The sequence below is a fragment of the Fusarium musae genome, chromosome 4 (genome assembly GCF_019915245.1).
Source record: "Fusarium musae strain F31 chromosome 4, whole genome shotgun sequence".
Classification (NCBI taxonomy): Eukaryota; Fungi; Ascomycota; class Sordariomycetes; order Hypocreales; family Nectriaceae; genus Fusarium; species Fusarium musae.
Window position 1 is genome coordinate 3574455 of NC_058390.1, and position 13595 is coordinate 3588049.

The 13595-nt window shown below is 47.5% G+C and overlaps 1 protein-coding gene across 1 annotated transcript; it reads right to left on the reverse strand.

The window, feature by feature from the left end:
• Positions 1 to 109: 109 nt before the first annotated feature.
• On the reverse strand, positions 110 to 1405 carry J7337_006036 (uncharacterized protein; the record flags this gene model as incomplete). The annotated part of the gene is made up of 1 exon (XM_044823703.1): positions 110 to 1405. The coding sequence occupies one exon, from the start codon at positions 1403 to 1405 to the stop codon at positions 110 to 112; it is 1296 nt and encodes a 431-aa protein (XP_044682194.1).
• Positions 1406 to 13595: the final 12190 nt, after the last annotated feature.

Here is a 13595-nt window from a genome sequence, read left to right on the forward strand (position 1 = left end):
CGCTTATGATAAAATGACTATACTTAGAAGTATATACTAGAAACCTTGATTGCTTGAGACTCAATTAACTCATGTCAGCAGAGACCAATGCAACTCGCCTGTGATTGCTTCATGATTGTTTGTTCACAACCGTGCTACGGCTAGCTTCCTGAAGCAAGCATCGTGCATGGCACCTATTCCGCTCCAACATCTCTTCAAGTTGATCCCACAACTTGCAAACATCAGACTCGTCAAGTTCTGGATCACTATCACCCACAGCGTCCCACTCCTCCACGGGTGCAATGTCGTGCTTCGCCAATCCAACCACGAATCTCCTCATTTTGACATCCGACCCGTCTAAATGATCAGAAAAGGGGTCTCCAATGCGTTTATGCACTGGAAGTACTGTGGTCGTAAATTCAAGTAGTTGTTTGGGCTGTGTGTTGAGGAAGAGGTTGATGATATTGATCCAGATTTGCTTGGCTGGGGCTATACAGTGCCGCAGACTAATCTTCTCGAGTGTCCCTGCATGTTTGGAAAGAAAGACAACGAGCTGGCTAGAGACCTGAGAGTACTCCAGCTCTAATGTTGTCAGACACGGTAGATTGATAGACGGACATGCCCAGTTTATGGGTTCTATGAGTTGCTCATTTCCCATGACTGCATTCGCCTTCCCAGTGAGTCGCAAGACCTGAACATTATGCAGATTCTTCAGAAACATCTCTGGGAAGAGGGTTATGAATGCTTGGTGTGCTGAAGTCATCTTTCCATATATGTAGCTCCCGCCATGTCCCGTGTGCCCGACACCAGCAAGTGTCACCTCGAACGAGGTTAGGCTTCTGAGAAGATCCTTCCATGTTTCTGACTCGCATGCACGATATGTTTCTCGTCCAGTTGGCGGAAGACTATCGATCTCGAGCTGAGAAAAAGAGCCGGCACTTTTGCTCAGCGCCAAAAGACTCTCTTCGATAAGAACTCTCCAAGGCTCTGTATCGTGTTTTCCGTGCCATAGATGAAATTCCCAACGGTTCAGACACTGTGGTGACAGAGCCCATTCTGATAACTCCCAGTGACTCAAGTCGAACTGAAATTTGTCCAAAGAAGGGAAAGAGTTGAGAGATTGTAGCGCTGTTCGAGTTTCTTCACTGAGTTTGATCTCAGGCCTGTGCCTCCTGTCTCGAGCAGGCCAAGGATGATGAGGCCTGTATCGAATTTCACGAACGATATCCCTTCGAGGTCCAGATGCGAGAGCCAGCAAAGCACTTCCTGAATGTGAAGTTTCGTTCAAGTCAATGGTTGAGTAGATTTGATGCTCAAATGTTGACATTAGACGATGAGATACGGCGCAAAGTTTTCGCAGATCTCCATGATCGACGTGGTTAGAGATTTCGAGAAGAATCTCGGGCGCAACTCGATTGAGTGTCATTTTGACAGTGTGATTTAATGAAACAACATGAAGAAAATGAATAAGAGATGTAAACAGTCTCAAGTGAGTGAGAACTGAAGCTATAAGCTTAGGGTAAAGTGTTATCGAAATCTGACGTTGGATCGTGGTTCTTGGCGTATGAGGCTTGAGATGTGATGACACTAAAAGATAAGAATCTCTCTGACGACGACACGAGTCATGCAGTGGGTGCCATTCGAAATGACATCAACAAAAATTTGTTGAGAATTCTCCTTAGTCAAGCCAGCGCATTAAACTTGGTATTTGTAATAAAGTAGTCTGAGTCGCCAACGACCTGATCCTTTGCTGGTGGACTCAAGCTCAACAGGCCATAGATGTTCAGGCTGTTGGTCTCTGAACATATTAAGGTATTGTGCCAATAAAGAATACAGTTTCATATCGCAATCATAAAGTGACTACCGACCGGCTGCGCTAAACTACTGTAAATGGTACTTTGTATGTGTGAAGGCATGTATTTGAACAAGATCACACTGTCTTGCATTGAGTACGTGCCTACCCTGTACCCTTCAGCAGGCCAATGAGCGTGGCCTAATACAACTAGCGGCTATCTTGACATCAACTGCTACAGCCATATCAAATAAAGTAAGGTAGGGAAGGCAGTCTTTTTCATTATAAAAATCCTAACTAATCAGATCTTCCGTCTTCAACTTGTTTCTTATCACCCAGTTTACATGTTTTATCTTCTTTATACAATTTGCAGCTCAGATAACCTCGTCACACTAAGATGTGATGGATGAGATGTGGTTAGAGTGCAGATGATTGGGACCAGGGTGAACCAAACTGTCGGGTCAATCGAGCCCGATCATGCTGAATGCGACCGTTCGTATTGAGGGGCCGAACAGGAGTTATTTCCTTCACCTATCACCAACGTTGACGTCCGTTGCAGCCTTCATTACCGAAACCACAATCAACCCGTTGTGATTTCTAGATCAGAAAAACTCATAATAAATCAACTCGCCCGATTGTTGTCGTTCACAAGTATCTGAGGACGATATACGCCGAATTCACGAGTTGAGTTCGGCATTACTTTAAGCCCAGCAATAATGACTTTTTACGGTGTTCACGATGACCAAACCAGGCCTCAGGTGTTTAATTTAAAGTTTATAATAAAAATCTTAAAAAGAATAGATAAGATCAACCACTTGCAAGTCATCGCGTTGTCTCATTGTCATCGATAAAATTGCAGTGTTCACAAACTCCAGGATTTACCAAGAACCCATCATCACATCTCATATCACATCCAACTTGAGCGATGCCGACCGCAATCAAAGCACCTGTGGTGTGGATCAACGGCTTCCCAGGCACTGGCAAAAAAACCATCGCAGACTCTATGAAGCAACTCGACCCCAACATCACCGTGCTAGACAACTACAAGTTGATCGATCCCGTAGATGCAGTACTCTCCAGAGACCACCTAGACTACAATATCCGACGCCAGCAATTACGCCAGGCTATCTTGCAAAGATTCGTACGCCATCCTTCCAGCCACGGCCGTCTCGTTGTCTTCACAGGTACACCCCTCCTCCGTGTCATCATCTAGCTTATACTCACAACCCCTAGACTTTCAATCAGACAATGAGCTTGGTCAAAGTGTGGCACAAGAGTACGCAAGCGCTGCAAGACATGCAGACCGCCCCTTTCTTCCCGTGTACTTGACTTGTGGTCTTGAGGCAAACATTGAACGGGTCGATAACGCAGAGAGGGTGGCGAGCGGGACTACGAAGTTACTCGATCAGGAGCTTCTGCGAGATATGAGGAGGCGGTGTGAGCTGTTTAGGTTTCAAGGGTATCCGGGCTTGATGATTGATTCAACGGAGAAAACGGCTTTGGAAAATGCCAAGAAGATCCTTGATACAGTGGAGGGATGGCGAGATGCAGAGTAACCATAAGTGACAACGGCGGGGGGATATCATGTGTTGGTACGGCTACGGAAGACTTCCCCGACTCGAGAAAATGAATCACAAAACGGGAAAGACGTTTGGTATCGGGAGTAAGTCCAGGCTCGGTGTGCTCAGGCACTTTGATGTTTGGTGGTCGGGGCGTGGACAGATATGCAGACTCCCGCACAGGGAAGGCCAACACCCGACGGATACATCACAAAAATGATGACGCTGCATCAAAATATTATGTTGTATCATAGTATTAGGTGTAGTAAATTGGCAAATGCAGTGCTTGTTGGCATCGGGTCACACGTTTCGTCCTCGGGATGGGGAGGCTGGATGCCCTCCCGCCTAGATGTTAGGTATCATACTCCGTATCAGTGACAACAAAACGGGATTCAACAGATATGACTTCACAATAATCATTACGACATCTCAGTTTCTTTAGAGACAATCTAGTCACGTGCGAGAGCACTGCTCCTCCCTATCTGAAATACTCATTCTCTCCCTCCATTTCCTTCTCTTCTTCTTTTCTCCAGAGTTCACCAGTACCCCTACTTGTCACTATGTCATGCCCTCTCACCACCTTCGTACTTGTCCAAGTCTTCTTGGTTGAGTACGAAGTCCACCTCCAGTGCATGCAGTACTGGCACCGAAGCACCATCCCCTTTCATGATACTTATCTTGTCCTTCATCACTCCCTTCAGACTTGGAGTACCTTTTACCCCTTAATGTGCGAGCGGACTGACGGTACCGTCAGGCACTCGATTCCGTTTTGTACAGCTTGGTGTTCTTCCTGAGGAGCCGTGATCTCATGGTAACCAAAGGCAAGACATCGGGCACGAGGACAACGAGTATATTGCCCATTTTGTTAGTTTGTCTTCTTTGCCTCTGTGTCGGGGCCGAAGACTCTTCTAACATATCACCCTATTCACACCTATTCCATGGACTGGACACTACCGTTCTATCGCATAACGACCACCCCCTCTGATCTAGGTAGTCAGCCCTTGTTTCCTGCCCCTTTTTACCAACTCCGCCGACATTCTCCTGATTGCCCAAGTTTGTATATCCTCAGACTAGTGGTCAGGTCGAAGGGAGGACAACAATAACGGCTCGTCTGACTGGACGCCCATATTGCCCGGCTTCGAGTCTGAGCTGCGGCATCCATTTTGCATTTCCCCTGGCAGCAGTGCGACAGAACACCAACCATGACAGCTTTGTTACTCCAGCCGACATGTAACCAGACAACCACCAGGGCAATCTTATTGCTCCTCCTAATCATTATAGTTCAGCTGGACAGCATGACTCTGCCTCCGCACCAGAACACACCTTAGTACCAACCGCATGTACTGTGCCAATGGGAACTATCCTTATGCCCTTAGCCATGCACTGTCACATAGATTGATTCCATTCGATACCGCAATGCGAAGGCAAAGTTCCCAGACACTCTGCGTCTACCAGCACGAAGCCGATGCTGTTGTCTCTGGAACCAAAGTTGTACCCGGAAAATTGTTCCCTGGCCAGCCAAGCTGCAGTCAATGAACAGCAATGTGTGCCTAGGCTTCAGTTACATCCTCACAGACAAGGACTTTAAGCGGCCTGCATGGAGAGGAGACCACTCATGTCATATCCGTTCGTCATTTGCGAGTGTCCCCGACACGTTGTCCAAACAACGAACCTTCCATGACCCGATTAGTGTCACATCACAAGGGAAGTCGCTCCAAGACATTGAAGCTGGAGGCGTGAGCAAACCTATTGAATGTGGTTCATTCTTCCCCTGTCTTTACCATTTCTGCAAAGATGTACAGACACTTCTTGAATTATATCTGGAAGAAGAACTGCCATGCTGTCCTGGCGATTCAATACAGCAACTTCTGCATATGACAATCGTGTCTGTTCATTGTGACTGTAGAAGAGAATCAAAACAGCAACCAAGTCTTGTTGACTATTGTGTTTACTTTCCTGTTTTGGTTATTGACTTATTTGTCCGTTTCATGGCATGGAGTTCAATTAGTTGAAGAATATGAGGATGCGGTTCGCGCACTTCTCGGCGGCTTGCTCTACATCCTGATCACCCGGAAATACTTCCATCCTGACATACCTACCGAGCTCTGCAAACGAGCTGGTGTGCGAGCTGCCACTCACTGCTCCAGCTTTTGTGAGGACGGGCACAGAGTTCGGGTCGCCATCTTACTACGGGAGTCCCTAGCTCAACTCAGATCAGACGCTCACTTATCTTTTGCCCTGACCCCAGCGGCGTATTCCAAGCGCGTGATACTCGCTGCTCATGAAAGGGCCCGTTTCGACTCGGAAACCTTAGAGGACTCCCGCATTAGGAACGATCAGGGTTGTCTCTAAGATCAGCCAAGATCACGTCCCAAGTTACCATATACCATACTGGCGATGATGGGAAAACACTGGCTCTCTAAAACCATCAAACAAAGTCTTGATCCTCAACGGGCAAGGGTAGCGAATCTATCCCCAACGATGACAGCCTTCTACGACATAGCAGCAGTATGAACCTCGGACACCAGCCCCATTCGCTGCGCAACCCACGAGAAAGCGAAAACTTGGTCTGAGCGACACCGCAAGAAAAGGTTGCATGTCCGCGACCGATGTTCTTCATGTCAGTGCCTGGATGCATGATCTACCATAACTAAATTTGGGCATATGTCAATATAGCTAAGGAACTGGACAAGAAGATCGTGGAAGGGGGGGAGCTGAGCTTCAACGAGACGTTATTGTTAGAAGGCTTACTCCTTCTTTCTCATACCCATGAGCGTCGCATTGCAAGCACGAGGCCCTAAAAACTCGACCAACATAAGCTTTAAAAGCCACAGCGTCCGAATCATGCTCGCGAGACATCTGCTTGGTTGCTGAGCAAAGGCGTAGATGGATAGATCTTTGGCGCCATCTGGGGAATCTCATCACCACATCGGTTTTGTATATTGGAGACAGGGTTTACATGAAGGCTACATCTGTCTGGCTTCAAGAAGGAGGGTTCTCTAAAGCCGAACCGGGACAGGCCCCGAATTTTGATATCAGACTAAAACAAGCTGGTCTCGCACAAAGTCATGAGCTACCTCATCACCGATTCAGAGAGCCCATAGACGCAGAATTGGTGGTCTGCGAGTACTTGGACGAAGAATCTCATGGGAACTACTGGGTATCTGAAGTTTCCTCATCCCTTGGAGTGACAATGCCATCGACAACAGTGTCACATCATGACTCCAGATGCATCTGGCCCTATTCCAAAGCTACCAAAGCGTAGCCCATCTTACGGATATCACGTGCTGTGTTTATGTCGAAAACCAGAAGGTCTGATCGCAAGATGGCGAAAGCAAGTTCTTACTAAGCTTAACTGCCAACTGGTCCGAGAGAGACAAGATAATCAGTTCTCATCTGGCCAAGTACCGGCTGAACAAAGGGGATCTGAAGCAGGTCAAGATTCGTGAAACCTTTGGTCGCTATCTCGCAGCCAGAAGATCTCCATCCGCATGTTGATCCATCCTCTAGACCTACCGTTCATTAGGCTGTATAGGTATAGCCGCGAAACCCGATCACTGGGAGGAAAGTGGGCTGGTTTCCGTTATCACACGCAAACCCAGAAAGTTCAGTTCTCTAGGAGAAGGCGATCAAGTGCATCGAGAAGGAATACGAAATATTTCGAAGACCGTAATCCAGGGCTGCCTGCTGGGCTGAGCCCCTCAAGTACTCCTGGATTTCTCTCACAGAACAGCTACCCGGAAACATAACTGCCTGGTAGCATCCTATGCATTGATCTCACCGGGACGGGGATTGATCTCCACAGCGTAATGACTACAAGTGGCAATCTGCGAGATAGTGTAGTGCGATTCGAAGAGGCCAGAGCCTTGAAGCGCAACCTCTTGACTTTTTGAGAGTACCATCTTGCTGATTGATGTTTCTACTCTACACTCAATCACCCCATCATTCACGCCGGTTACCCATGAGCTACCTGGAACCCCCTTCTCACGAAACAAAAGAAAACGCGAACACGGCGAAAGGATTCGACAGAGCTACGGGTATTCACGCCAGATCAAAGTCCCTCAGATTTGTTATGAAGAACCCACCAGCAAAACGCAACAAATTCCTCAGCGAGGAAATAGTTGTCAACAACAGCGAAAGCTGCGGTGCCGTTATAATCGCTACAAGCCACCGGAAACTCAGCAAAAGTGTTCCGGCTGTCTTAAAGCAAGGGACAGAAAGAAACCAAGAACAAGGCCTCTAGCAGTAAGAAATAGCCTTGTCTCCTTGTTGATTCCACCTTTGACGAAGCGCCGGCTGATGAAGTGAGCCCTGAGCTCACTGCTTGTGCATCTCGGTTTGCCAGACGACATGAGGTTGCCTATCGTAGGCGTATCGACAAACGGCGGATCAATCCTTCCTGGGTTTGTGAGATGACCGAGTCCGGCAGTAAGTCTTGGGTCCATTGATACATCTAGCCCAGCTCAAAGTACATCGTTGCCATCAAGACTTTGTATCCAGGCAAATCACAATGCGGCCCAAAGGGAGCCTGCTGCGCAGTTCTCATGAACCCAGCCTACATCAGTCTGGAGTGCAAGTGGGCCAAGTCCTTCATGGCTGGCTGGTGCCCGCGAGTTCACGCTTTCACGTCACGCACTTTGGGTCCATTACCTCTTACCAAAATCGCCTCTTTTCTCAACTCAGCAGAGCTCTTATCCGCGATAGATCAGATGACACTACCATCCCATGTACCCACACACAATGAGCGTGAAGAGGCAGCACAGATCCTGACAGACATGTCAGACCAGGGCCCTCCTCAGCATCCGCAGGCGCCTTACTCCTGCCTCTATCTACAGTGACTCCAAAAGACAACGCTCGCCCTGTTCAGTAACCGAAGGAGGCAAACGGCCGTAAGCGCAATCAAAGCAGAGAACTCAATATTAACCAGCATCTCTCAGAGTGATTATATCTATAATGACACCTAGATCTATCCATCGCACACAACTTACCGAACTAGCCTAGGATATGAACTGGACGGTCAGTCAACAAGAAGATCTTGTTTCGCATCCTCTGGGCAGCCGGTTCAAAGCAAGGATCCAAGAGCTTTAAACTGAGAACCCAGAGAGGGGCGAGATTGAGGCGCGGGTAGCTATCAATGACTCCGTTCACAGAGGTAGATGGATGTACTCATACGAGAACGAGGTCACGAGTATCCTGTGAAGAATTAGGAAACGTGATCGCGCTATCAGCTATCGCAGATCTTTGCCTCGGAGATATCCTCTTTATACATGACCTTGCATCTCATCTGGAGTCGGTAACCACACGCCCTCACAGATGTCATTGCTTCTATGGCCGACCCAGAAGACTTAGATACACGTTTACGTGAAAAGTCAGATGCCAGATATGTTTGTCTCGACGAGCGGGATCATCGAGCGAACCATGCCCTCGCCTCGATCATGCCAGGTAGCAATCTAACTATCTGGCATGATGGTATGCACACCAACGCAATTTGGGGAGCTGCCCGAATGGCACTCGGGCAAAGGAATACGATCAAATGCAGAAACATCGCCAGCGCGTCAGAGAGACAGAGAATGAGGCCAAAAAGTAAGAGCGCACTCAACAGAAGGAGAGTTCCATGGATAGAATGATCCAACAAGTCGGGGTTCTTCTAAGATAACACTGGGCAGCACAGAGATCTGGACCAAGAACAGTCGGAAAAGCCAAGACCCAAGATCTCGAACAACGAAAAGCTCGACAATAATGCGGTTTATCACCTGGGAAAACGCATCATCACAAGACGCGATATTGCTGTCATAGACCCTTTTTTACCATCAATGCCGAGTTTACAACCGTAAGCCCAGCTCAAGCAGTCATCTCTGGATGCAGAGATAGAGAGAGGAAAACAAGCAGAAAGCGATGCGAAAATAAAAACGAAAACAGGAATTTTTCAATTATTGGATTCTAGCACGCTTGGTATTGCGACGAAGCTTTGCATAATAGAGTCGGAAAATTAGGAGTTTAAGAGCAAGACCTACCACTCCCAACTCGACAATCCCTGGTAAGATCCAGTTTGTAACAGTGACACCACTTCCATTAACTTTTTTTCCAGGGTTATGCTTTGGTTTCGGTCAATCTAGATCTATGCGATCCAAAGTCAGCACCAGGCATATCTCCTGAAGCAATCTCTTCGTCGATTGGTAGAGAGTTTATACGTGGAACAAGAACATGCTTTTCTAACAGCGTTTAGCAAATTACCTGGTACTCGCTGAGATTCACCTATCAATTGAGTCCACTAACATACTAGGTAGGTAAGCAACCCAACAATCCCAAGGCAGCATTGCACTTCACTCAAAAGAGTCCACCAAGCATGCGCCGATAGTGTCAACAACGAAAGGGACAAGAAGGTGAATCACCGGCCCCAGACCGCCAAGTCTATATCACCCACTGCTATCTCGGGCCAGAGTCTTTTGACGGGACACATAAGCATTGCGACCTCCTATCACCGTCACCATCATCAACAGCCTCCAATGGGGACGATGCATCTCTTCCGAGAGATGAGATTTCTTGAAACCAGGACAGAAATTGCAGATGTTCTTATGCTATTCCTCTAAAATAGAAACCAATCTCGTACTAGGGGTATGGGCAGAGTCTGCCGGTAAGGATTCCAGAAAGTATATGTCGTATGAACTTCACTGACTCGCTTTGTACCGACGTAGTTCCCACTTGCTTGATATACTATACCACACCAAAGCACAGGTCATAGGCCCGATGCTGACAAACGAAACTATGGCGAGACAGTTTCTGCCCAAGATGGAGAGTCTCCTCCGGCAGTGGGATGTAGACCTCGCCGAACCTACCAAAAAGCTTAGACTCCGAGTCATGTGCCTTCAAAAACATGTCCAAACATGTAAGGCGACCGTGAACTTTATCAACACCCAATCTTTTCGTCCGAACCCACTGCTTCATATCATGCCGCTGGCTCGGAGGCATCCTTTTCTCCACTGCCATCTAAAGATATCTTGCCTGCCTTACTCGCCGGTCGAGGTGAAGAGGTTACAGCTGGACTTCGACGCCGCCCGCCTCGCCTTGGAAGAAGCTGCAGATGATTTGCGGATTTACATTGCATTTGGATGCAGGGGAGCCACACGTCCTGCAACGAAGTGCACGTCAAGCTAGAATCGGGTGAAGAGATTAAATTCGACGACTCATACTGGGCGTCAGCTGTCGTGTTACCCACCATCTGAGCGACTTTTACCAGTATATCGAGCTGAGGCGACGTCCAGAGCTGCTACTTGTATATTAAAAAGTTAAAATGTCTCTGCAGCAATACGCGAGGTATAGCCAATAAGGTCTCATAATGAGAATAACATAATATAATGCTTATTTTTCAGCATATCACGTATAAGGCGTCATACACAACGCCAAAAAAACACAATAAATTTAAAAGCAAGTCTTGAGGTCATACAGCGCTGCTGCCTTCAACCTTATGATCCAACTGAAAGTAATAGATTAGATCGGGTCGCAAGGCAACGCAGAGCAGTATGAGGAACACAAAGTGAGAAAAAACACAGCTAATGAACACTTGGGGCTACTTATATATAACCTGGCCATCCAATCCAACGGGAACGCTCCATTGTTTATGGCTATACCCAAATACAGCATTTCACAGAGGGCTGCGCCTCATAAGGCCGACAACCTCGACGAAGAGGGTGACGAAGATGGCCGCCTCAACGTGGATGAACAACACGATGCAGTCCTCAGCTAAGAGAGGTAGTCTAAATCAGCCGAGTATCTCCCAGACCAGAATGGACACTTCAAGAGCAAATTCACGCGGAACAGGAGTATCTTCAATGTGCCTGACAGTGGAAAGAAGCACTGGACTTTCTAAGTACTGCTGAGATTAGATGTGAGCTACAGAGGCCAGAATGGCCATGCTCGGGATGGTCCCTTGTGCTGCAGAAAACTCCAAGACTGGTGGCACTCGACTTCCAAGGCAAAGACGCGGGTCAGGACGGTCAATCCTTCTACGGAGCGCTTCGGGATCATCTTGACCTCGTTTTCGGAGAGACTGTCAGCGTTCACATGCGTCCAACTGACCAGAGGCGAAAATTCAACAAACTTGGGCCGAAACTATTATCGCGGCTCCTTTCATTACCAAATGGCTTATAGTTCTCCGTGTCATTCTTACTACACTGCTGATTCCTTCGACTGCAGATAGTGCGAAAAGTACTTATCTACCTTGACACCAGAGTCAAACCTTGCCATGCCCTCATCACGAGAAGGGGCAGAACAGGTTACTTCTGAAGCCGGCCAGCCCCAAGCTCGGCATAGTTGTAGCAAGCAATATATGGAAAACTCCCAGTGCCGCCAAGACTGACGCACCGGGCCAAGTGGCAACAGCGTACTTCGCTATAGGTCGCAAATCGGCCTTACAGCACTACTTATACTCTGGAAGATAATTCCCAGTGCCCTTAAAACGACGCCGATAGACTTTAGTGCAAGCCGATCAACAAGCTGAAAGTCATTAGCAAGATCCTGGGGCCCAACACTGCATGCCTAACCATCAGCAGCTCATCTCAACGGGACATCAAGATGGACGATGCTCAAAAGCTCGATTTGACCTAGAAAAATGCTTTTCCTGCACAATTAACCACCAAACCAGGAACAATGTACCCTGGCAGTCTTGCCTACTCAAGGCCAGAGGGGGCAGAGAAAGTTCGACGGTGATGGGTCATCCAATTATACTACACCCGTCCCAAGACAAAGCATGTATGAGTGGATATCAAAAAAAGAACGCGAAGCGTTAGATATCAGTGCCATAGACACCACCGCTATGTGCTTCAAAGGTCTCAAATGATCGACTCATGCCCAGCGACGCATGCATGTCCAGCGAACTCTGCGAACATGTCGACTGGCTCGAGGCTCTCCAGTCTTGCGAACAGCACTTTAATGAACTCCTCTCCGAAAACTTCGTTGAACTCTTCATTTCCTTTGCTGATAATTGTTCTTGTCGCTCGCTTTTAATCGCAACTATCAAAAGTGCGCTGGCAATCTTGGTCAGCTTGGCCAAGACCTATAAAATTTCCCGCAGACTACCTCGATTCAGCCCCTTTCACGACTTTGTCAAGTATCCACCAATTCTTTCTTACGATTTATCTGTTTCGTCAGATAAACTGGATGAATGAGCGGCTACCTGGAGAAGCACATTTCCCAAACACGAGAATGATGACCTGCACGCCCAGTAAGTCAGTCAGCTCGCGGAAAATCCAACTCTGACACCTCACTTAGCCGTCACCAAGATCTGCACCTACAGTGAGCATACCGCAGGAAACCAACCCATGACAGGATGCACGAACTGATGTGACTCAATCAAGCGAACCTTTACCTCATGTGGCCCCTACACAACAACATCATTGCGCTCTAAAGCGACCACCATGACTTCGAGCACTACTGGAGAGGCCTTTCTTGACAACGGAGAAAGTTGCGCTCGCGAACAAGGTCACTGATGGCCTCGCGAAGACACTAAACGCTCGCACTACGAGAGAGGAACGATGGACTAGACATTGAGAGGCCATGTGTTCCTGTTCCCCATGATCAAAAGTTTGGAGAGAGAGGCGATGGCACTGAGAGAAGCGAGCCAGGGGATAATTGCAGGACGCCCCTTTCCCGGAACTTGACAATAGTGCTGTTCCAAGTACTCTATCCAAGCCCAAATGTTGCCAATAGATGAACGCTTTGCGCCTCGGAAGAAGATCGGCAGCAAAACAAGCATTGGAAAATGCATCTCATGGCGATTTTGAGTCGACTGCTATACACAGCTTTACACAACATACAGTCTTTTTGGAACCAGAAGTCAATATCAGAACAACTGGATATGTCGTTACAAATCTTATGCTTTCTGAAGCGTAGTCAAAGTGACGGTGTTTCTTCGTTGTCTTCTTCAGTCCCTGTTCTGTTCGAGATATCTTGGTGTTCTGTTCCAGAGAAACCTGCTACTTTACTGCATGTTCAGTATCTACGGCTCACTCGTCTCAAGAATCAAGTACACTGAAGTGCCAGATGTCGACATAGGCGGAGACGAAGACGAGGAGAAAGAATTGCAAGCCAAAAGTGTTCACAACGAAGATGACGATTTCCACAGCGAAGTGTCGCTTCCGACGCAATAATTCACCTTTTTCAACACCTCTTTATAAATATTCACTTTATTTGTGAGAATATAATGGTCATCACTAGAATCTGAATGGTTTGAGTAAGAAGGAGCGAGGTCTTGTCAACAAGCTCAATCT